This window comes from Spermophilus citellus (assembly GCF_964194105.1).
Source record: "Spermophilus citellus genome assembly, chromosome: 18".
Taxonomy (NCBI): domain Eukaryota; kingdom Metazoa; phylum Chordata; class Mammalia; order Rodentia; family Sciuridae; genus Spermophilus; species Spermophilus citellus.
In genome coordinates this window covers 39840409-39863667 of record NC_138200.1, presented here as the reverse complement: position 1 = coordinate 39863667, position 23259 = coordinate 39840409, and the positions used below count along the sequence as shown (strand labels likewise).

Below are 23259 nucleotides of genomic sequence, written 5' to 3'. Positions count from 1 at the left end.
GTCACAGGGGAAAATTTCACACCTGACCTAATAGACATGTCAATAAAAAATTCAGGCACACTAAACTACTCTATAAGATTATCCTCAAGGTATCTTTGTGTTTAGACTTAGGGACTCAAGATATCTCACTAGAAATATGCAAATATTCCAAAATCCAAAAATATCTAAAACCCAAAACACTCTGGTCTCAAGCATTTTCAATAAGAAATACTCAATCTGTAATTCTAGAAATGAACACAAAATATACAAATGGAAATTTTCATTATTGGCAACTCAAACTTTAAAGCCTTCAAGTCTAACCCTAAATATTCCTAATTTTTTTTTCTACTATGTAATTAACAATCTTTTCTAAATATTTATGTTTAAGCTGGATAACTCTGGAGATCTAAATTTTATTTTATGGAAGCACTGATTAATATGTTCACATTAGAAAAAGTGAAGATATCAAAGGTTATATAGGAGCTTCATATTTTATCTTGAATTACTACTAAATTTAAAAGTTTGCATGATAAGTCTAGACTCCAAAAGTTCTACAGAATCTATATAGTCTCTCTTAAATATTAATACATTCCAATTATACTCAGATTAAATGAAAAACTGTGGTTTGAACATTTATAAGTATTAATATCTATGTCGTTTTTTGACAACATTATTATGTCCATATCCAGTTTGTACCATTTGGAACTCAGAATTATAAATGGGCAACTTTATTCTAGTACTATGTAAAGTATATAAGATATCAAAACTTTCTACTATAATAGTGGAAAATGAGAAAAAACAAGTGAGAGGTAGAAATTGAGGAAGTCAGTACAGATTTTCCAGTTCCTCCTCAGGTTCGATGATATGACGTTATTATTTTAACTTTACTATCACATGAATTGAAGGCAGTTTTAACTATAAATATAAATTGTAAAGGCAAATAATCATGATTTGAATTCAATTTAGGGATTGGCCAATACAGCCTGTAGAACACATCTGGCCTGGCCACTAAGAATGGCTTTTGCGTATTTTAAGGCATGTGAAAAAAACAAAGAATGTGAGACAGAGATCTTATATGGTCCATAAACCTGAAAATATTTATTAATTGACCTTCTGCAGGAAGAATGTGCCCTGGTTTAATCTGTATTAATGTTAGATAACCACATGATATCTTGAACTGAATTATATAGTTACATAAATGAGCAATGTAAACCTTATATTCTATTGAGCCAGGTATGTCAATAACTATCATATTTGATTTTATATACAAAGTCACAACATAAATTGCAATATAATTAAGACTATCCTGAACAATAAGGAATTTCTCTTATCATTTGTTCTCATCTCATATTCCTCCTAAATGCTTGCTTATCCTCTGCAAATTTTAAGCCATTTTGACCACTCTAGTTATAATGTTCTTGTTACGAGTCATAACATATGTATACCTTCATTTTTCTACAGTCTTTTATAAAAAGGAACATTATTCTATTCCTCTATTTTATACATACTTTATGATGAATAGATGATATAAAGACAAATACTTATTTTTATTGAACTTAAATCCTGAAATTTTAATTTTCCAAAATTTTGCAAATTTTCCAAAATTCTATGTTATTTATTACAAGTAAGATATCTATTTAAGATCTCTCAAATTTATATAACTTCTGTATTTTTGGCAGTACTAGGGATTGAACCCAGGGACGTGTATATGCTAGACAAGTGATCCACCACTACAGTATATCCCTGACCCTATATTTTGTAGAACTGAAAATACTGTATTCAACTCAGCATACTTTTTTATAAGTTGGTGAAACAAAAAAATCATGAAATAAAAATTAAAATAATTTCACTTATTTTCTGTGGCAGATATTTCTTAGGAAAACATACAATATTAGTCTGTTGGATAAAAACAAAAGATGTGGATTGCTAAAAATACAATTATATGAATTTTTAAATAATTATGCTTCTTGTTAGCCAAGGAATTTATTACCTGAAGGTCATTTTGAGGGTTCCAATCAGAATCAAAAATTATACATGTATCAGCTGCAGTTAAGTTGATGCCCAACCCACCAGCTCGGGTACACAGAAGAAAAACAAATCGATCTGAATCAGGTTTACTAAATCGATCTATAGCAGCTTGTCGAAGATTCCCTCTGACTCTTCCATCGATTCGCTCATATAAATATCTATCAAATGAAATGGACTAAATTTAGATAGATGAATATAATGAAAAGGACGACACATTCTATTAAAGATAAAGTCAGTTTTCTTGTAAAATTATGTTTAATTATACATTAAAAAGATCATCCCAATTAGTTTCTATGGCTTTATACTTCTTGCTGAGAAGCACAGTATTAAGGAGGAAACAAAAACTAATATAAAGATTCAAATGTCTGCATTCCTGAATATGCACATAAAACAGCATTACAATAAATACCATTTTGAAAAGTTATAATAACAAAAGACAGTTCATGAAAACTACATCACTGTTCACATCACCATAAATTGCTTTTTTACAAGTAATGACAGTTCACCCAACTATCCAATATACCTAGGACTTTTTTTTTTGGTCAAAATTCTATGTTTCTTTATCAACTGATATACTTACTTATACACTATATAATCTATTAATAATAGATTATATAGTGTATAAGTAGGAGTTGAGTTATATAGTAGAATGTTATAGGAGTTTTTATAGTCATTACTCTAAAGCAATGATCTTTTAACTTCTTTTACCCTTCCCCATTTAATATACAAAACTCAAAAAACTGCAATACATTAATAAGAACAAATACATAAAAATTTAAGAGCTATGAAATCAATGGGCATATGTGTGACATTTGCCACTCTTTTCTAGTATGAGACAGTTCTTTCCCTATACAATTTCCTAGAGTTTTAGCAGCAGCTCCACTATTATCTCTAATACCTGCAAATTGGGGTGTGACTTATAACATTACTTATGATGATAATGAAATATAGGGTTGTCCATTAAATTCATCATAATGCAAATTTATATGTACAAATTTATCTCTGTACAAAGTTCACTGTGTAAGAAAATCAACAATATAAGAATAGTTGGTTTTAGGAATATTATAATTTAATGTTCTTATAATTACATGGTCTAAAATTGAGAGCAATATATATTTTGGAATAAGGCTACAGAAATGAAAACTGACGAAAATAGAACTAAAAGGAGGAGATACAGCTCAGCTGTAAAGTGCAGTGCATGCTTACTATGCAAAGAGGTCCAGGGTTGGATCCCCAGCACAGGGGAAAAAAAAAAAAGAAAGGAAGGAAGGAAGGAAGGGAAGAAAACTGGAAATGAAAGATAAAATTAACAATAAACTATGAACTACATGATCTCTGATAATATAAACCAGTGTTGATCTTTACTAACATATAAAGGTCAAAATTGCTTGAGAGAGATTTAAACTCTACTGCTATAATATCTGATTCCCTTTTATAATAAACGTTGTTTTCAAATTAAATCTCTAATATTCTGATAAAATATTCAATAAATATTCCAATTATCTAAACACAAAGCCATAGTTAAGACTATTTTATAGTCATAAATGCAAAAAGCAAAACAATAAACGCTACATTAAAAAAATAAGAATTTAGATTAAAGCTCCAATTTATATTATAGAGCATATGATAAAACTCAAAGCAATAAGCTTCTATTTACTACTAATAAAATATATTCAAATGCCTCTTGAAATACCTTTTCCAATGAAAATGATTGTCTTAAATACATTTATAAATGGACTTAATATTATATTTTTAAATGAACTTACATGTCCATTAAAAGTGTCAGCACCATAAGGTTTATAATACAATAAATATATTATTCCTAGGTCCCTTTCACAAGACTTAATAACATATACTTAGCATAATACACAGTATAATTAAATGTATTACAGTATGTCTTACCTTTTATGTATAAGATAGTCCTCCAGAATATCCAGGCAGCGTACCATCTGAGAGAATATGAGCACTTTATGACCTCCTGCTTTCATTTTGGGAAGCAATTTATCAATAAGGACTAATTTACCAGCTGACTGAATCATTGCTTGAAGATGAAAATCAGTAGCAGCTGGATTATATGTATCTCTAAATTCTCCAAGTATTTTCTCCTCAGCACCTGTCAAGGAAATATGAAAAGACAGCAACAATGCACAAATGCAGGCAATTCCCAATTGCTTTTATTTTAACTCACATTTAGTGTTCCTTCATGCTTCTGTAACATAGCATTATTTTCTGATGTCAAGTACATTGCTTTTGTTAGAATTATTTGTTTATGGCTAAATCCCACCAACACCAAACTGTTAATGCCATTGAGAACACAGATAATGTCTTAATCATGTTTTCACCTCTCCAGAAACCTGGCATAATGGCTTGTATGAATTTATGTTTGCTAAATACTTTATAAATGCCATTAGGAAAAGAATGTACAAAACTATGGTCTGGATCCAGGTAAATAAATACATATATTTTTTTAAAAAAAATCTAATATTTAAACATAAATCATAACAATGGTCATCAAAGGGTGATCATAATTATTATAGATGTGACTATGGGAATCTTGTTAGCATGAAAACAAGAAAAAATAAAAAGGAAGTCATGTTATTGGTCCATCATGTATACTTCATTCAAAGAATCTAGATCAGAATTTAAAGGTCTATAAACATTTCTTTCCTCAGCCTTGCTAAGCCATAAAAATATACTGGGATTGTGTGTGAGAGAGAGAGAGATTGCCTTAAGCAAAGTATGTAGATGAGTAGGATATTCACAGGAACACACACATGAAAAGACTCAAACATGGTACAGAGAACATTGGTAGAGAACTTGACAAGACCTTAAAAACTATCATTATTGTACCACAAAAACTGAATTACTAACTGGAGTATATGGATTAGAAACAGAACAAGGGAAACAAGTGTATATACAGAAGCTCAAAGATGGGTTTTACTCTTTGTTCATGAGGAAGATTAAATTTTAGGAGAATTCCACACTTAAACAAATTGAACAAACTCTTGCTGCTCTTGGAACCTGGTATGCTAATGTTAGACACTATAATGTAGTAGTTCACTTTGCCCATGAATCTGAAACACTTGTGATTCCTCAGCATAGTAGAACGAAGAGCTCTTAATAGCCTCTATAACTGTAGTGGTGTTCTGTTAAATGGTTCATTATTTTTTTTTTTTTTTAAAGAGAGAGTGAGAGAGGAGAGAGAGTGAGAGAGAGAGAGAGAATTTTTAATATATATATATATTTTTTTTTTTAGTTCTCGGCGGACACAACATCTTTGTTGGTATGTGGTGCTGAGGATCGAACCCGGGCCGCACGCATGCCAGGCGAGCGCACTACCGCTTGAGCCACATCCCCAGCCCGGTTCATTAATATTTGACAAAAGAAAAGTAGATGTTCTAATTCATTTAGCTACCTTTGATAAGATATGGATGATTACAGCATTTTCTAAGTTCCATCATGGTGTTGACCAAGTTAGGTACATTAGTCTGTCCTGCTCCTTTAGACAAAAATGAAAAATTCTTCTCCAAAATAGCCCGGTAGTATTTTTTTTGAATGTTAGTAAGTTCTACTTCAATGATAGTTTCTTCCTTAGGTGCCAATTTCTTTTCAACATCTTCTTTTAATCGTCTCAACATCATTGGTTTCAGGATAGCTTGAAGTTTTTGCACCTAAATAAAACATAATTTTATTATATATGACACAAGAGCACATTCAATTGTATATATAAAATAATCACAATAAGAGATTTGATGTACTTATTTACAAAGAACAGTAGGATACCTGTTCCTCTGTTTTCAGATCTCCAAATTCTTGCATAAATGTTGATTCAGAAGGAAACCTTAAGGGTTCAAGAAAGTGAAGAAGACTGAAAAGTTCTTCAACTGTATTTTGGAGAGGAGTGCCAGTCAAAAGCACCTTGTGTTCCTATACAAAGCAAGAACAATTGCATTCAAATGACATAGTAGTAAAATTAAATGAAAGCTGATTTAGGGCATTAAATGTTTGAAAGTATTCTCTGACCATAATTTTTAAGAATTAACAATAAAACATCTCTACCCACAAATCTTGAGCAATGTACTTTTCTAAACATGATAAAATCTTTGTGGAGCACAGATCTTCAACCAAAAATAAATAAATAAAAATTTTAAGACCTCTTCATCAGTCTTGGAATATGTTTTGTTGTATGCTATCTTTACCAATTTCTTTTAAAATTCCACATTTTTGAACATGCATATTTCAAATCATCTCAAAGAAATAAACCATTATTTTCAAAGAACAAAAGGGGGATTTTTAAAATTTTGTACTTAACCATTGCTGGTATAATAATTTACATACCAAACAGTGTTCACTCTTTGTAACTTGAATGATCATCATTTAACCTCTCACAGAACAAATTATCAAATCAGCGAAGCTACAATCCAAGAATGTAAAGGGAAATTGGAATATGCTTTAAAGCAGAAGTTCATTAAAACTTGAACACAATAGGAACAGAAAAATACACACAATATTTTAAATAATAGTATAAATTATCATTTAAATTTTGATTTGACAACTCCTCTAAATTGGCAAATTAAACATATGTGTACACATGCCTGCACATATGCATATACATATATACAATAGCAAATGGCCAGAAAGATACTCATCTAAATACTGGAGAGAGGAGGCAAATGGGTGGTGGCATAGGTGGAGAGGGAATATAAAAGGAGCACTTCAATTTTTATTGCATGTGATTATGTTTATTTATTTGTTCAAGTACTGATGCAATAATTATGTGATCTTAGTTTATTTGAAAGCTTTAAATACACTACAAAGAAGGTAACTAAGAAATTCCATTTTGAGTCTGGGTTTACAGTTTAGTGGGTAGAGTGCTTGCCTCCCATGCACAAGGCCCTGGCTTTAATCCCCAGCAACACACACACACACACACACACACACACACACACACACACAAGAAATACCATTTTAAATATAACCACTGAATGCTAAGCATGTGGAATTGCATAGGAACATTATCTCTTCACCATAAATTACTGAGTAACTTTGATGAAAGGGCTTTTCAGTAAGTAATTTGCAGCTTGAAATTTATGACATTATTTTCTTTTTAGCCGTACACACCTACAGAGATTTATTTCTGTTATTGAATAAATTAATTACTAAAATTTTTTGGTGAAACACTAAAAATTTTCAAGCCTAAGAAAACTGATAAGATTTTTTTCCAATTTTTACCATTTGAAGCAAAAATTTTCTCAATTATAACAGATAGGATTCAGCCATCTGTATAAAATTTTAAAAATTTTCATTTTTAGCATTTACCTTTCTGACTGTCCTTGTCCATGATCTTTCGCTATATAGCTAGGAAATGAAGGTCTCCCCCCAACAAAAAGAGAAAATTTATAGGACACTTACCAGATTCATGAGCTTCAGACCTTCTAGGAGTTTACAGTTTTTATTTTTTAACCTGTGTGCTTCATCAATAATTACACATCGCCATTCAATTGCATTAAGCTCTCCACAGCCTCCAAGAATCATTTCAAAAGTGGTGATGATAGCTTGGAATCTGTATGCTCCTCGAATGATGCGCCCCTGGAAATGATCAAATATAACATTCTAGAATGTCTAGGAACACTTTTTATTCCTGATCAATGGCATAAAAGTAAATTAGTGATATTTGTTGTGAATTATTTTCCACTTAAATATACATAAACATTCCCTTGAAAGAAATTTAAGCATTGAAACTATATTAGATTGCCATTTCTGATATCACTCTCAAAATGCATGCCTACATATTTATATTGTTTGAAATTATATTTGAATAAGTGTTTCCCTGTAGAATTATAACAACAGCAGGGTGCAGTGGTGCACACCTGTAATCCCAGCAACTTGGGCGGCTGAGGCAGAAAGACTAAGTTCTAGGCCAGCCCCAGCAACTTAGTGAGACCCTGCCTCCAAAAAACAAAAAAGAAAGAAAGAAAGGATTTACATCCCTGAGGCTAATTTATAAAGGCAAATGAGTAATGAAAATCAAAATTAGCCATCCAAATAGTTTATTCATCAAATATTTATTTAATGTATATGTGCCAGACTTTGCTCTAGTTGCTGGAGATAAAGCAGTTAACAGAATAGACAAGATTAATTGTTAGGGTGGAACTTACAGTTATTAATGATCCTAATGCAGGACACAGTCAGTAAGAAGACAAACAATTTTTTAAAAAAAAAATTAGAACACAATAAGGGAAGAGGTATAAAATAAACCATGAATATGAAGTAAAAATGATAGGGATAGAAGTTCCCATTACAATATTACATAGATAGTTGGGAGACCATTATTAAGAAATGATATATGAACAAAGATCTTAAGTTTAGGAAGGAAGCCATGTTGATATCCAGAGATCTGGAGGAAAAACCATTCTTGGTAAAGCAGCAAATGTGAAGGTCCTGTATATTTCCAAATACTCAGATCACAGCAATAAAGTGTAGTTGAAACCCAGTGAAAGGAGAAAGGAAGAGGCAGACAGAATAGGAACTTAAAAACTGTGGCAAGACTGGCTCTTCCTTTAAGCAGAGGCTATGATGGGATTCCAGGGAAAAAAAGTTTAACTGTTGTGATGACAACACACAAGTAAAGGATCATAGATTCCATAAAAGCTACACACAAGTAAAGGATCATAGATTCCATAAAAGCTGTCATAGTGAAAAATCATCATTAGAGGTGGTATAAAGCACTCAATTGTAGACATCTTTGAACGCAGAATAAACTGAATCTCTTAAGAGATAGATATGGTGTGAGATTAAGAGAAGACACAAATTTGACTCTAAAAAAGTTTTAGTTTGTACAACTGGAATTTGGTGTTGCTATTTACTAACATGAGGATGTTCATGATATTGGCTGTGTACAAGACAAGTTTAAAATGTCTATTAGAGATATCCAAATGGAGTTGTTAAGCAGGCTTTTGGATATGACTGAAATTTAGGCAATAGTTTAGAGCTGGTGATTTGGAAGTTTCTAACAATACAGATGTAGCTTACTGTCCTGCATATGTATGAAACCTCTGAAGGAATGAGTATCAACATAAAAGAGTTTGAAGGCTACATACTGGACTACCCCAAAGGTTAGATATGGGGTCGAGGAGGAATCCATAAAGGGAACATAAGAAGGAACAGGTGGAAATACAGCGTGAAGTTCAGGAATCTAAGTAGAGACAGTTTAATAGATTGAAAGCTTATAATTAATAGGTATTAAAACTAAGAAAAGCTTAAAAACAATTATGTATTCTGATTAAGTTTTTAAATTTTTAGGTTAGTTCATATTGATTCCAATATTATTAAAATATGAAGTATAGATTGATGACATTTACACAAATCTGACAGCCTGGGATATATTAAATTTGGCTTCTCAGTCTGATAGACTTGGGCATATTAATCTCAGTTTTACTTTTGTTTTTTGGGGCAATCTACATAACATCCTTATGGCTTAGTATCTGCATGTATAAAATGGAGATAATACCTATTTCACAAGGTTACCATTGAAAAGATGTAGTGAATACAGGCAAACTTTCAGCTAATGTCTAGAACATGGTGATACTCAAAACATATTTGTAGTTATGAGAATTACTATTTCTAATCACAGGGCAAATGTTTTCAAGCAATTTGATAAGTTGACAAAAAATATTCAACTGAGTTATACTAAAATGTATCTGTGAAACTTAATTGTTAAAAAAGTATTTCTATATTTTAAGAACTGATCATTACATTATATAAGACATCATCTTTTGAAATTTAAAACCTTTTCAGTTAATCCTAAAAGGTATAATGTTTACCATAGAAAATATAATAATTAATATTAATTTATCATACATCAACTCTTTCAGTTTGATTCTTTAATTTTATATCAAATTCATATCATATATGTATTAAAATTAAAACGTTCTTAGAAACATTCTCAAGTTTTCAGTTGTGCCTCCTGTAAAAAAAAAAAGTGAAACTAAATCATTTCTATGATACTACAAAACTTTAGAACAAAATCAGTTAATTCATTCATTGTAAGCCTCAAAAAGGTAGAAAGTCAGTTACAATTAGGAGGCAAAAGTAGAAGGCTATGTATATTATCTTAATCCAGCTTCTACCATATATGATCTGGCCATATGTTATAATGATCTTTTTAAAATGAACAATGAATGAAAGAGAAAGAAGATATTTAGAGGCTATTGAGGTAGAATGCCAGGCAATAAACCTTTCCCAATTAAAAAGTACAATTTGGAATAAATTATGTTTATTAAGAAATAAGACACAAAATTCTTAAAGATTTTTATCCAAAAAGATTTGTATGAACAATGAAGATTACAACTTGACACTTCATGTCTTCTTGGTAGAAAATTCTTTCTTATGTTTTAATCTTTTTTATTTTATAGTTTTGTACTTAGGAAAATAGAAAATCCTTTTTTAAAGGGCTGGGATTATGGCTCAGCGGTAGAGCACTTGCCTACCATGCATGGGGCCCTGGGTTCGATCCTCAGCACCACATAAAAATAAATGGATGGAATAAAGGTATTGTGTCCAAGTACAACTAAAAAAATAAATATTAAAAAAAAAAGAAAATCCTTTTTTAAAGAGTAAATGGCTATAGAGGCACAGGTGTCATTATCAAATTCTTAAGAAAACAACTAACCATTTCCTATATTGTCAAATTCTTGGTTGAGAAATTTATATAAAATATGTTAAAAACAAATAAAAACTTGCTTAAATTAAAAAGGAAAAAAAGTGGCTGAATAAAAATGGAACATGTGCCTCTAGGATATAGGAAAGGAGAAAACCATCAGCTAATCTCTAAAGTTCTGATATAATGAATTCTAAGGAGACGGTATGCTTAAATCAGTACACAAAACAAATGAAGCAATTTTTTCCCCCAGCACTTGGGATCAAACTCAGGGCTTTGTACATTTTTTTTCTTTTTTAAAATATTTTTTAGTTGGACAAAATAGTTTTATTGTTTATTTGTGTGGGGTGCTGAGGATCAAACCCAGGCCCTTGATCGTGTTAGGCAAGTGCTCTACCGCTGAGCCACAACCCCAGCCTGGGCTTTGTACATGTCAAGCAATATTCTAACACTGAGCTGTGCCTCCAACCCACCATTCAAAAACTTAAAAAATGTTTAAAAGCAAAATCCATTGAACATGAAAGAAAATTTATAATGTCACCTCAATAGCCATTTGAAGTCATGCTGTTCATTGAATGTTTAAATTAAAAAAAAAAAAAAGAAAGGAAGAAAAAGCTAGAGAATGATCAAAGAGGCAGTTATTTCTAGAAAAAATTTAACAAGTATACAAACAATAATTACTTTACTTAAAAATTATTCTAGTTGAAATATTAAAGATTACAAATTTCTGCATATGTATATGTTTCATATTTCACTATAAAGGAAAACAGGATTAAATCCTTTTGTCATTGTTTTCAGTTACTATAATTTATTGTAAAATAAGTAAAATGAAGAAATAAGCTTAACCTAAATTATCTATGCTAAATTTGAAAGTATGTAATGCCTATCTTTTTCAACCCTGATTGTTCAACAAGCAAAAGCATTAATAACACACCTGTGAGTCCCTGAAGTACATCTCATATTGCTGTATCATCTGTCTGCTAATCAGGCTTCCATGATAAACCACAACATTAATATCAGTCCATGTACGAAATTCTCTCTCCCAGTTTGCAATGGTAGAAAGTGGTGCAATAATCAGGAAGGGTCCTCTTATACCAGTCAGAAGGATTTCGTAGAGGAATGTAATTGATTGAATGGTTTTGCCAAGACCCATTTCATCTGCTAAAATGCAGTTTCGTCTGAAATAAACAAATATATTATCCATGCATACATTGGGTTCTTCTGTATACGACAAAGTTTTAAAGATAAACATATGAAAATAAAAGATTAAATAAAATATTTGCACTTGTAAAAACAAAAGTTGCTGAAGTACTGAATAAGCTCAAGATTACAATTTTATTATAATCCTGCAAAGGGAAAATTAAAGATTTTTATAGCTCCAAAATAAAGATTTCGCCATTAACTGTTTGATTTTTCTAAAAACTGAAAAGATAAGAGCAATGCATATTATATAATTTATTCAGGAAGCATTATTAAATACCTTCTATTATCTCAGGACAGTATGAGAAGATGGAATACAAAAGAAATAGAACATGTTCTCTGCCTTCCAGGGGCTTGTATCTATTAGAGAAGCAGACATGCAAATACATAAATAAATAATCATGCAATGTGCTACTGTAGAAGCACAACTATAGTATTGATTTTCAACCATAGCTGTGCATTAGAAGAGCCTACAAAGCTTGAAAAAGAAATAAAACAGATACTTAGCCCCCCACCACGTTTACATTATGTTTTAATATGTACAGAATAGGATCAAGTCAGTTCTAATTTTTAAAATGAGCTCTGTAGATGATAATGCTATGTGGCCAGTGAAGACTATCAGAGTAATACTTCTTATGGTAGCACAGAGGGAAAACAAACAAAATCTATCTAGAAGACATGAAAAAAGAAACTTCTTCAGCAAGGAGGTCAGTTACGATTAGGATTTTGCCAGAGGACAAAGTAAAGCAGGAGAGGGCAAAAAAGACAAACCGGGGACCAAAAGTTATTTAATATGGTTAAGAGCGGAAAGTAAAGGAAGGAAAGAGAAGTGAGCTAAGTAGTGTCATAAACAGAAGAGGTTAGAGGCAAAGAAATTCTTAAAGGAAACCCCTATGATATTAAGTTTGTATTTTAAACTTTATTTTGGTGATACTGAGGATATAAGAGGGTAAGGGGATGAGATGTTGGAAATTAACTGGTTCAGTATCATAATAGAGAAGAAATTATAGAAATTATATTCTAAAGGGAGAATAAACTAAGTTACTAGAAATGATGTCAGAGTCAATTATGGGTTAGGATGAATTGGCCCTAGGAAACAACTCAATGTATAGGGTATAGGATGACAGTAACAAAATGAATTAGTAGTAATCAAGATGAAAAATATGGAGAAAAAAACAAGTTTGACACAGAGGAAATAGAAATCTGCTATGTTTAAAGAATTGTTGTGTTGGACATTCAGGTACCAGAAGATGAACAGAAATGTGGGCCCAGTATTCAAGGCCTTAGAGATAGAAATATGGGACCATTAAATATTATTGGTAAATAGGGCTAGGTATATAGCTCAATTGTATAACACTTGCCTAGCATGTGCAAGGTCTTGTGTTTGATCCCAGGCACCGCCCCCCCTCCCCCCACACACACACACTTGTGTATCTGTGTGTATCCTTATTCAAAGAAGATATAATTGTGTGTGTGTGTGTGTGTGTGTGTGTGTGTGTATGAATAAAGTAGTAAATGAAGTCATATGGGGAAGAATACAGAGTAGCTCTGAGGGAGTACAAACATGTAATATGTGAAGATAACTAAAGACAAAACCCTGGGGCAGCAAAAACACAACATCTAAATGACAGGGGAAGAAGAACCAGCAGACTATTGAAACTAACAGTTAAAGAGGGTACTGGAGAGCTACAAAAGTTGCAGTGTGCAAGCTTTCAGGGTTTAGAAGGAAGGAGCAGCAATTTCTATCCAATAGATTAGAAAATAAGTTAAGGCTAAAGAATATCCTTGGGATTAGAAAATTAAGTTTTGGGAAGAGTCAGAAACAAAATCTATACTATCACAGGTTGAAAAAGAAATGGAGAAAAGAAAATGAGGGAGAGAGTGTGCAGATTACTCTACTAGGAATTTGCCTGGAAAGCTACAAAGAGGGTTCAAGGCAGCTAGAAGAAGGAGCACAGTCAAAAGGAGATTTACCATTTTTTTTTTTTGTCTTTCTATAGATAGGCTAGCACCAAATTTGTTCATACATTGAAGAGACAGAAATAGTCTTCAGAGATGATTTGAACATATAAAATAGAAGAATGATTAATGAATGAAGTGAAGCTCTGAAGAGACTGGATGAAACAGAATGTCAAGACCTGAGGTAACATGATTTATCCTTGTCCTAGGGTAAGATCTTTTACCTACCAATACACGAGGTTAGAGGAAAGAATAGCTGTAGATACACTTTTGAATATGAGGACAGGCAAGAATTTTCCTACTTTCCCTGGGTTTATCTGCAAAGCAGTCATATACAGAAAGTGAATAAAACAAAACTATGCCAAAGAACTTGAAGGAAGTGATGGAAGTTTAAAACAGGCAATGTAGGAAGTAGGAGTAATAAAAAAAGGAAGACGAGTTTTAAAAAGTATTGTTACCTCATTTACATAAATGATTCTTGAGAAAAATGATTAATATTTAGTAAATAAAAGCAGGGAAAAGAAAACTGTGGAATAATAGGATCCTTCACTCCATCTAACTGAGTCCCATAACTCACAATTACTAAGAGAAACAACCCAAAAACAATATAAGTAAAAAACACAGAAAAGTGACTTCGAATTAAAGTGTCATCAAATATTGCTAGTAATAATGCCTTCATTTGCTCTTTCATGGACACTACCATACTTCTTTCTGAAACATGATATCATGTTTTTCTTTGCATCTCAAAAAAAAACCTTGAGGCTAGAGGGCTGGGAATGTAGCTCAGTGGTAGAATGCTTGCTCAGCATGCATGAGGACCTGGGTTCAATCCTCTATACTACATAGATGGATAAACACCCACACAAACAAAGACTTTGAGCTATTTTGTATAAAGAAATTGCTAAACTGTGAAGAATATTAACAAGGAGGTAGTTTGTTACTCCTTTTTATATTCTATTCTTTATTAATAGCTGACAATATACTTCATAGAAAACATTTAAAAACAGAGATCTATCTAATTGATAACAGATATAATGTGCTTTCAATTCACTAATTAGAACCAACTGTAGACAGACAGTAGTATAAATGGATAAGCTGTAAAACTTCCTGTAGCATACCAGATGTTATAGGACTCTTGGCAAAGTTATTTAAAATTTAATAATTAATTAATGTAACTCTGAGTGACACACACTTAAAGGAAGCAGTGTAGCTGACATCTTAAACTGTAATTTACACATTTTTCTAAGATAAATTCACCTTATTTATTTTTCAGGGGCACCAGGGATTAAACCCAGGGGCACTTAATCACTGACCCACATCCCCAGCCACCCAGTTTTAAACATTTTTTAAAATTTTGACACAAGGTCTTGCACAGATGCTAAGGTTGGCTATGAATTATCGATCCTCCTGTCTTGGCTCCCAAGACACTGTGATTACAGGCATGCACCATGATGCCCAGCAGTAACTTCACTTTAAAACAAAGACTTCATCAAAATAACAATATGGGAACATCTGAATCAACTTTATTTAGTGTATGTTAACATATATAACACACTAAAATTTTTAAAGATATATTACACACCTGTTGTACCAATTGAACAAGAGCCAGTTGAGTCCTTCCAGTTGATATTCCCTGAGTTGATTGCCATTTTTATAGTCCCTGGATTGATCTATTTTCTTCCAAATATTAGAGGGCGGACGGTCCTTTGTGGAAAAACAAAGAATGCATGGTGAAAAGCGAAAAGTAGCATCATTCATAAAGGAGAACAACTGAATGATTTCCCCCTAAGATCAGAAATAAGGCAAGATGTGCACTGTGACATCTATTCACCCTTGTACTGTAGGCTGTGACAAGGATAATTAAACAAGGAAACTAGACAAAAGTTACCAAGTTTGGAAATGAAAAACTAAAACTATCTTTATTCATATGATTTGTCTATGTAGAAAATCCTGTGGGATCTATTAAAAAGCTAAACTAAGTAGTCATTTTAGCAAGGTTACATAATATAAAAATTGATATAAAAAAGTCAATTGTATTCTACATTTTAGCAAAAATAATGAATAAATTATTTAAGAAGTAGTCATTTTATAATGGTATCTAAAATACTAATTTTTAAAAAAATAATTCTTAAAAGTTGTATGACACCAATAAATTTGAAGCCACAAACTACTGCTGAAAAAAACTAAAGAAGGGCTAAACAGAGATAAGCCCTGATTTGAAGACTTAACATTGTTAATATATTAATTCTTCTCACAGTGAACAGAATCAACACAATCCAATCAAACTGGAATCACAGTTTTTGTAGAAATTGACAAGCTAATTCTATAAGCATATGGAAATGAAAAGTACTACAAACAGCCAAAACAGCATTGGGAGGTGTAGACAGGATGTAGATAAAGTTTGGGCACTTATGCTAACTGATTTCAAGACTTGTAAAAGTTGCAAAATCAAGACTATGTAGAACTGATGTAAAGATAAAGATAAAAAGCTCAGTGGAACATAATAGATGGTTCAGAAATATACTCTCAGGCATTTAGTCAACTGAGTTTTGACAAAGCTGGAAAGGCAATTCAGTGCAAAAAGAGTTTTTTCAATAAATGATGTTATAACAATCGAATACCCATGAACAAAAGGAAAGAATTTGATCCATATACTATCTACACACAAAAATCATAGCACTGAATGTTACATGACATATTTTCAAGGAGAAACCAAGACAGAAATCTTCATGAACTTAGGTTATGTGAAAATTTCTCAGACACATAAAGTATGATCATCAGAAACAAACTGGAGTTCACCAAAACTAAGAACTTTTGCTCTTTGAAAGACACTTTTAAGATAATGAAAAAATGACTACAAACTGGTGGACAATATTTACAAACCAAAGGTCACAAGACCTTTGTTTTTAATAGTCTACACAAATATTCATCAATAGGCGAAAGGATAACAAATTGTGGGCTATTACATTAGAAAAAAATATTTCTCAGTAATAGAAAAGGTATCAACTATCAATGCATGCAATGATGTGAACTTGAAAATCATTATGCTATGTAAGAAACCCTAAGAAAAACAGAATACAGTGTCCATGTACATAAAAATGAAATGAGAAGAAATGAAAAAGAATTGATAGTGACATAAATATTACTAGTTCCCTAGGATGAGAAGTAGGGTACATAAGAAAGATGAATTGGGAAGGAAGGGTTACAAAAGCACACAAGAATACTTTGGGGAGCCATAGTTCATCACTCTGATTATGGTTTTGGTTTCGTTTGTCAAAACTTATCAAATTGTACATCTTAAATATTTGCAATTTACTAGATGTCAAATTTTATGAACCTCAAATAAAGCTATTTATAAAAAAATGAATGAAGCTGGGAGTAATGGTGCAGGCAAGTAAACCCAGCTACATAGAAGGCTAAGGTAGGATGATCTCAAGTTTGAGGCTAGCCTGGACAACTTAATGAGAACCTTTCTTAAAAAACACAAAGGAATAGGATTGTGTTCAGTGATAAAGTGACCATGGGTTCACTCTCCTGTACTGGTAACAACAACAACAACAAAAAGTGAAGGACACAGGGGCTAGGCTTGTGGCTCAATGATAGAGCACTTGTCTAGCATGTGTGAGGCACTGGGTTCGATTCTCAGCACCAAATATAAATAAATAAAGCCCATCAACAACCAATAAAATATTTTTTAAAAAGGTGAATTATATTATCAGACTTTTCTATTTTATTATCTTCAATATTGGGGATTAAATCCAGTCATGCTCTATCACTGAGCTACATCCTCAGCTCCTCCTATTTTTATTTTGTGAAAAGTTCTTTGCTGAATTGCTGAGGTTGATTTCAAACTTGGGACCCTCCTGCCTTGGCCTCTGGAGCTGCCAGAAATCACAGGTGTGCCACCCTGTCTTGCTTCACATATATTTTAAATCTGTCATACATATTACTACTTTTATATACTTTCAATATTCATGATAAAAAGCATTAAAAAAATCATAGAAGCATAGAAGCATAATGTTGTATGTTAAAACTATTCATTTACATAGTCATATTTATAAAATTTAATTTTTCTTCTTCAGAAATAAAAAATTGAATTATTCTGCATGGCTAAAACATAATCTGTCTTGAAGTTGCTGCATAGGTAAAGAAATAATATCCTAGTCCCAAATGAATAGGCTCTAAGTCTCAGATAAACATTTCTGTAAAGCAAGCAAAAGATGGATTGTCTTCTGTTTCAAAATTATATACTATTACTAATTAACAAACTTATACTATTAAAAATGTCTGCAGGATCAGGGCATCATTATGGTGACTGTAAATGAAAAATAAAACATGCTTTCAGTATACAGATAACAACTGGTTATTGATATTATGCTATTAACCTAATACAAATAGAGCTTATAAAGAAAACAGGGCTTCATTCATGCTAGGCAAACATACTACTGAGCTACAATCCAAGAAAACATTTCTTAAATGACAGTCAATGAACTTTAAAATTATTAATACAACATTTTAGTTACTGCTTAAAATAATTTTCATATTAAATTCTATTCTGTATATACTTCTTTTCAGCAATCCAGTCACTGTTAATATTTCTTTAGCTTGAGACAGGATAAAATTTCATTTTTGGCATCTCTAAACATACTTTATGTGATTTATATGCTATTTTATTTAACAATAATAGAATAACAACAAAAATCACCTCCAACATTATTTAAGTACTATAGGCTACATTGTTGTCCTTGATTTTACATTAATTAAGGGACTAATTCTACTGGCTCAAAACCTATTAACATTTGCTGCCAAGATGTAGGCTCTCTATTCACTTCACAGACTGTTTCTTTTGCTGAGAAGAAACTTTTTAGTTTGAATACATCCCATTTATTGATTCATGATTTAATTCTTGTGCTATAGGAGTCTTATTAAGGAATCTGGGGCCTAATCCCACATGATGGGGATTAGGGCCTACTTTTTCTTCTATTAGACATGGGGTCTCTAGTTTAATTCCTAGGTCCTTGATCCACTTTGAGTTGAGTTTTGTGTATGGTGAGAGATAGGGATTTAATTTCATTTTGTTGCATATGGATTTTCAGTTTTCCAAGCACCACTTGTTGAAGCAGCTTTTCTCCAATGTAGGTCTTTGGCACCCTTGTCTAATATAAGATAATTGTAATTTTGAGGGTTTGTCTCTATGTTGTCTATTCTGTATCATTGTTCTACCAGTCTGTTTTGGTGCCAATACCATGCTGTTTTTGTTACTACTCCTCTGTAGTATAGTTTAAGGTCTGGTATAGTGATGCTACCTGCTTCATTCTTCCTGCTAAGGATGGCTTTAGCTATTCTGGGTCTCTTATTTTTCAACATGAACTTAGCACTAATCTCTGGTGGATATAAAGAACTCAAGAATCTAAACACACACACACACACACACACACACACACACACACACAAAAACAATCAATAAATGGGCCAAGGACCTGAACAGAAACTTCTCAGAAGAGGATATACAATCATTCAACAAATATATGAAAAAAAGTTCATCATCTCTAGCACTTAGAGAAATGCAAATCAAAACTACTCTAAGATTTCACACCTGTCAGAATGGCAGCGATTTTAAAGACAAACAACAATAAGTGTTGGCGAGGATGTGGAGAAAAAGGTACACTCATACATTGCTGGTGGGACTACAAATTGGTGCACCCAATATGGAAAGCAGTATGGAGATTCGTTGGAAAAATGGGCATGGAACTACCATTTGACCCAGCTATCCCTCTCCTTGGTCTATACCCAAAGGACTTTAAAACAGTATATTACAGGGACATAGCCACATCAATGCTGATAGCAGCACAATTCAAAATAGCTAAACTGTGGAACCAACTTAAATTCCCTTCAGTAGATAAATGGATAAAAAAAGTGTAGCATATATACACAATGGATTATTACTCAGCAATAAAAGAGAATAAAATTATGGCATTTGCAGGTAAATGGATGCAGTTAGAGAAGATAAAGCAAAGTGAAGTTAGCCAATCCCAACAAAACAAATGCTGAATGTTTTCTCTGATATAGGAATCTGATTCATAAATGGGGTAGGGAGGGGGAGCATGGGATGAATAGATGAATTCTAAATAGGGCAGAGGGGTGGGACGGAAAGGAAGGGACAGGGGATTAGCAATGATGTTAGAATGTGATGACGATCATTATCCAAAGAACATGTATGAAGACACGAATTGCTGTGAATATACTTTATATACAACCAGATATGAAAAATTGTGCTCTATGTGCAATATGAATTGTAATGCATTCTGTTGTTATATATATATGTATGTATGTGTTTGTGTGTATATGTATATATACCCAAAACCTATTAACTGAGAATATACCATATATCTAAGGAATCTCGAATTTCTGTAAATCTCTAAGAGATTTTGATATGCTAAGATTTTGTAAAGCTGTCTGTGATAGGTTCTTACCAAATGTCTTGTGTCAGGCCTCAAAGCTTGTAGTTGTTCAAACTCTTCTATTTTTGCCAGATCTACATCTTCCTTTAGTTCCCATGTACTATCTTCATATGGCAATGAGCACCACTTTACTAGGTAGTAAATAACAGGCTGTAAAAAAACATTTTTTTTTCAATTCACCATTTTTAAAAAGAGAATAGTAAGTAGTTTATATAGAGCATGACTACAGACAATTTAAACATAGTAACCTAGGTCGATTAAAAAAAGTGTTTCATTTGTTTTTAAGAGTTTTTAGGGGGCTGGGGATGTGGCTCAAGCGGTAGCGCGCTCACCTGGCATGCGTGCGGCCTGGGTTCGATCCTCAGCACCACATACAAAGATGTTGTGTCCGCCGAAAAATAAAAAATAAATATTTAAAAATTAAAAAAAAAAAAAGAGTTTTTAGGTTGTAATTTTTAAAAAGAGTATTAGGTTTTAATATTTGGAAAGTTTCAGGTTTTTCTTACATAATATATATATATATATATATATATATATATTTTTTTTTTTAAATATTTATTTCTTTTTTAGTTCTCGGCAGACACAACATCTTTGTTTGTATGTGGTGCTGAGGATTGAGCCCGGGCCGCACGCATGCCAGGCGAGCGCGCTACCGCTTGAGCCACATCCCCAGCCCCATAAAAATATATTTTTATAAGTATGTGTGAAGCCCTGCGTTCGTTCCCCAGTACCATAAAAAGGAGAAAAAAAAAGATAAAGTATTTACCTCACCAGTATCCTTATCTTCACAAAAAGAGACTTCTAATACTCTGTCTACTTCAACATAGTCTGGGTTAAATGGTTCTTCTTCCATCTAAAAAAGTATAAAGGAAGATAAATTTACTAGTGTTTCACTATAGAACTAATACATCAGTTTGAGTCCAACAAACAACATTTTTCTAGTTTAATTTCCAATAGATATTTAGGATATTATTAATTGCCATGTTATAAATAATAAAACAAATAGGACTAAAAAAATTCAAGTATTAGAGACAAGTAAGTTACTCTAGGATATGTGTTGAAATTTTTACTAAACGTATCCTCTCTTCCTCTCCTTTGCTACTTGAAGTTCAAGTTGCAAAAGTTGAGGACTAATCAACCCAGCTTCAGACTCTGTTCTCAATACTATCACTCTTTATCTTTACCTGATGATAGTCCTTTACTGAACATCTAACTCATCTAGATGAATGTAAGTAAACTCTCTACTTGAGCTACCTCAAACTTAGTTTCATTCATTTATTCTTCAACTTATACCTAATCCTATATTTTCTAATTGGGTTAATGAAAACACAACTTCCTCTCCAGCCCCCCCACCCCGCCCACTCAGTCACACAAGCCAGAAAATGGGAAGTTGTCTTAGATTCCTTCACTTTCTTTACCTCCATCTAACTTGTACAAATTTTAAATTTTACTTTTTTTTTTTGGTACCGTGGATTGGACACAGGGGTTTTTAACCATTAAGTCATATTCTCACCCCTTTTTATATATATATATATATATATATATATATATATATATATATATATATTAAATTTTAAGACAGGTTCTCAAAGACCTCACTAAATTGCTGAAGTTGGCTTTGAACAAAAAATCCTCCTTCCTCAACCTCCAGAGCCACCGGTATTACAGGCATGTGCCACTGCACCTCACCAGACTTTACTTTTAACTGAAAATCAGATTGGATACTTCCTCCTCATTCTCACTGACTTATCACTTCTTACATGGATCTTTAAAAATAACTTCCAACTTGTCCCCCAATGCTTGTCTTGCCTTCCTTTATTCTGTTTTTTCACATTGTTGCCAGAGTAATCTTTCTCAAATATAAATTAATACTTACAGCTTCCTTGCTTAAAATCTTTTAGTGATTCTGCCTTGTTTGATAATCAGGTTCAAATTAATTTTTTTTTTGTGTAATAGATAAGATCCCTCCTTTTCTTCCAGCCTTATCTCCTGTTGCTTGCTACAACTATAACTCAGATTGTAACCAACCTAAGTGTCACACCTTCATGTTTTTGTACTAATTCTGCTCTCTTCTGACTAGTTTACCATTTTTTGGCTTCTGCGCTTGGGCAATTCCTACTCATCTCTGAAAGACTTCCAACAGTCATCTGTGTTTAACTTTACTGCCCTCGTCTGTTCACCCTCTAAATGTTGTATACCACATAGTTCTACCTTTAGTTCTCATCACCATCTTAAACCTCTCCTCCTCAAACCCATGCATCTATATATGACACACCTGATTACAATGATTATAGCCCAATACCAGAATGTTAATGTGATACTTTAGAGGATTAAAAAAGTAAAGAAAAGGTGTTAGATATATTCATTAGTTGGAGGTAATTATTTTACAATGTATAAATATATTAAATTATTGATGTTGTGTTCACATAAATAGAAGGCTGGCATGGAAAACATGCAATGTTTGTAATTATTTAATGTGTAAGAGTTAATACACTGACAATTTTTATTTTCCATTTATTTTCTACATTATCATTTCCTTTATTTAAATAATTTTCTGATAAATTCTTTGTGATAGTAACACAACCAGATTCAACTATATGCATTGAAATAATGCTAATTTAAAAATAAAAATATTATCTACCATTCTGAATTATCAGTGTTTTTGTTTCAGCTAGTTCCCAAGTTAATTTTGGAAAGAAAAATTGTGTCAATAGCATTTTTATTTGAATATCAATGTTGGAAGCCTAAGAACTAAAATGATACTTAAATCTATATGTATTCAGAGTATCACACATAATAGTTTTATTTATTTTTTTCTTACATCTGCAAAAAAATGTGCTCTTTGTGCTTGTCTCAGTTTGAATCGTTTAATTTTCTGCTGAATCCTTTTATCTTTCAAAAGCTGTTCTTCTGTGGCCCATTCACAGTGAAGATAGGAGCTAAAATTTTTATAGAAGTAGTATATTAGAACAT

General features: G+C 32.2%; 1 protein-coding gene across 11 annotated transcripts in view; it reads right to left on the bottom strand.

Moving 5' to 3' along the window:
• CHD9 (chromodomain helicase DNA binding protein 9) overlaps positions 1-23259 on the bottom strand; it is a 219037-nt gene that overhangs the window by 62883 nt on the left and 132895 nt on the right. For all 11 annotated transcript variants that reach the window (XM_081274950.1, XM_081274958.1, XM_081274956.1 and 8 more), the window contains 10 exons: positions 23108-23225; positions 21053-21139; positions 20299-20436; positions 15408-15529; positions 11601-11844; positions 7420-7596; positions 5791-5934; positions 5423-5678; positions 3910-4120; positions 1970-2165 (listed from right to left, as the gene is read on the bottom strand). In XM_081274950.1, coding sequence (XP_081131076.1) covers positions 1970-2165; positions 3910-4120; positions 5423-5678; positions 5791-5934; positions 7420-7596; positions 11601-11844; positions 15408-15529; positions 20299-20436; positions 21053-21139; positions 23108-23225 — 1693 coding nt within the window. The remainder of the gene's footprint in view (positions 1-1969; positions 2166-3909; positions 4121-5422; positions 5679-5790; positions 5935-7419; positions 7597-11600; positions 11845-15407; positions 15530-20298; positions 20437-21052; positions 21140-23107; positions 23226-23259) is intronic.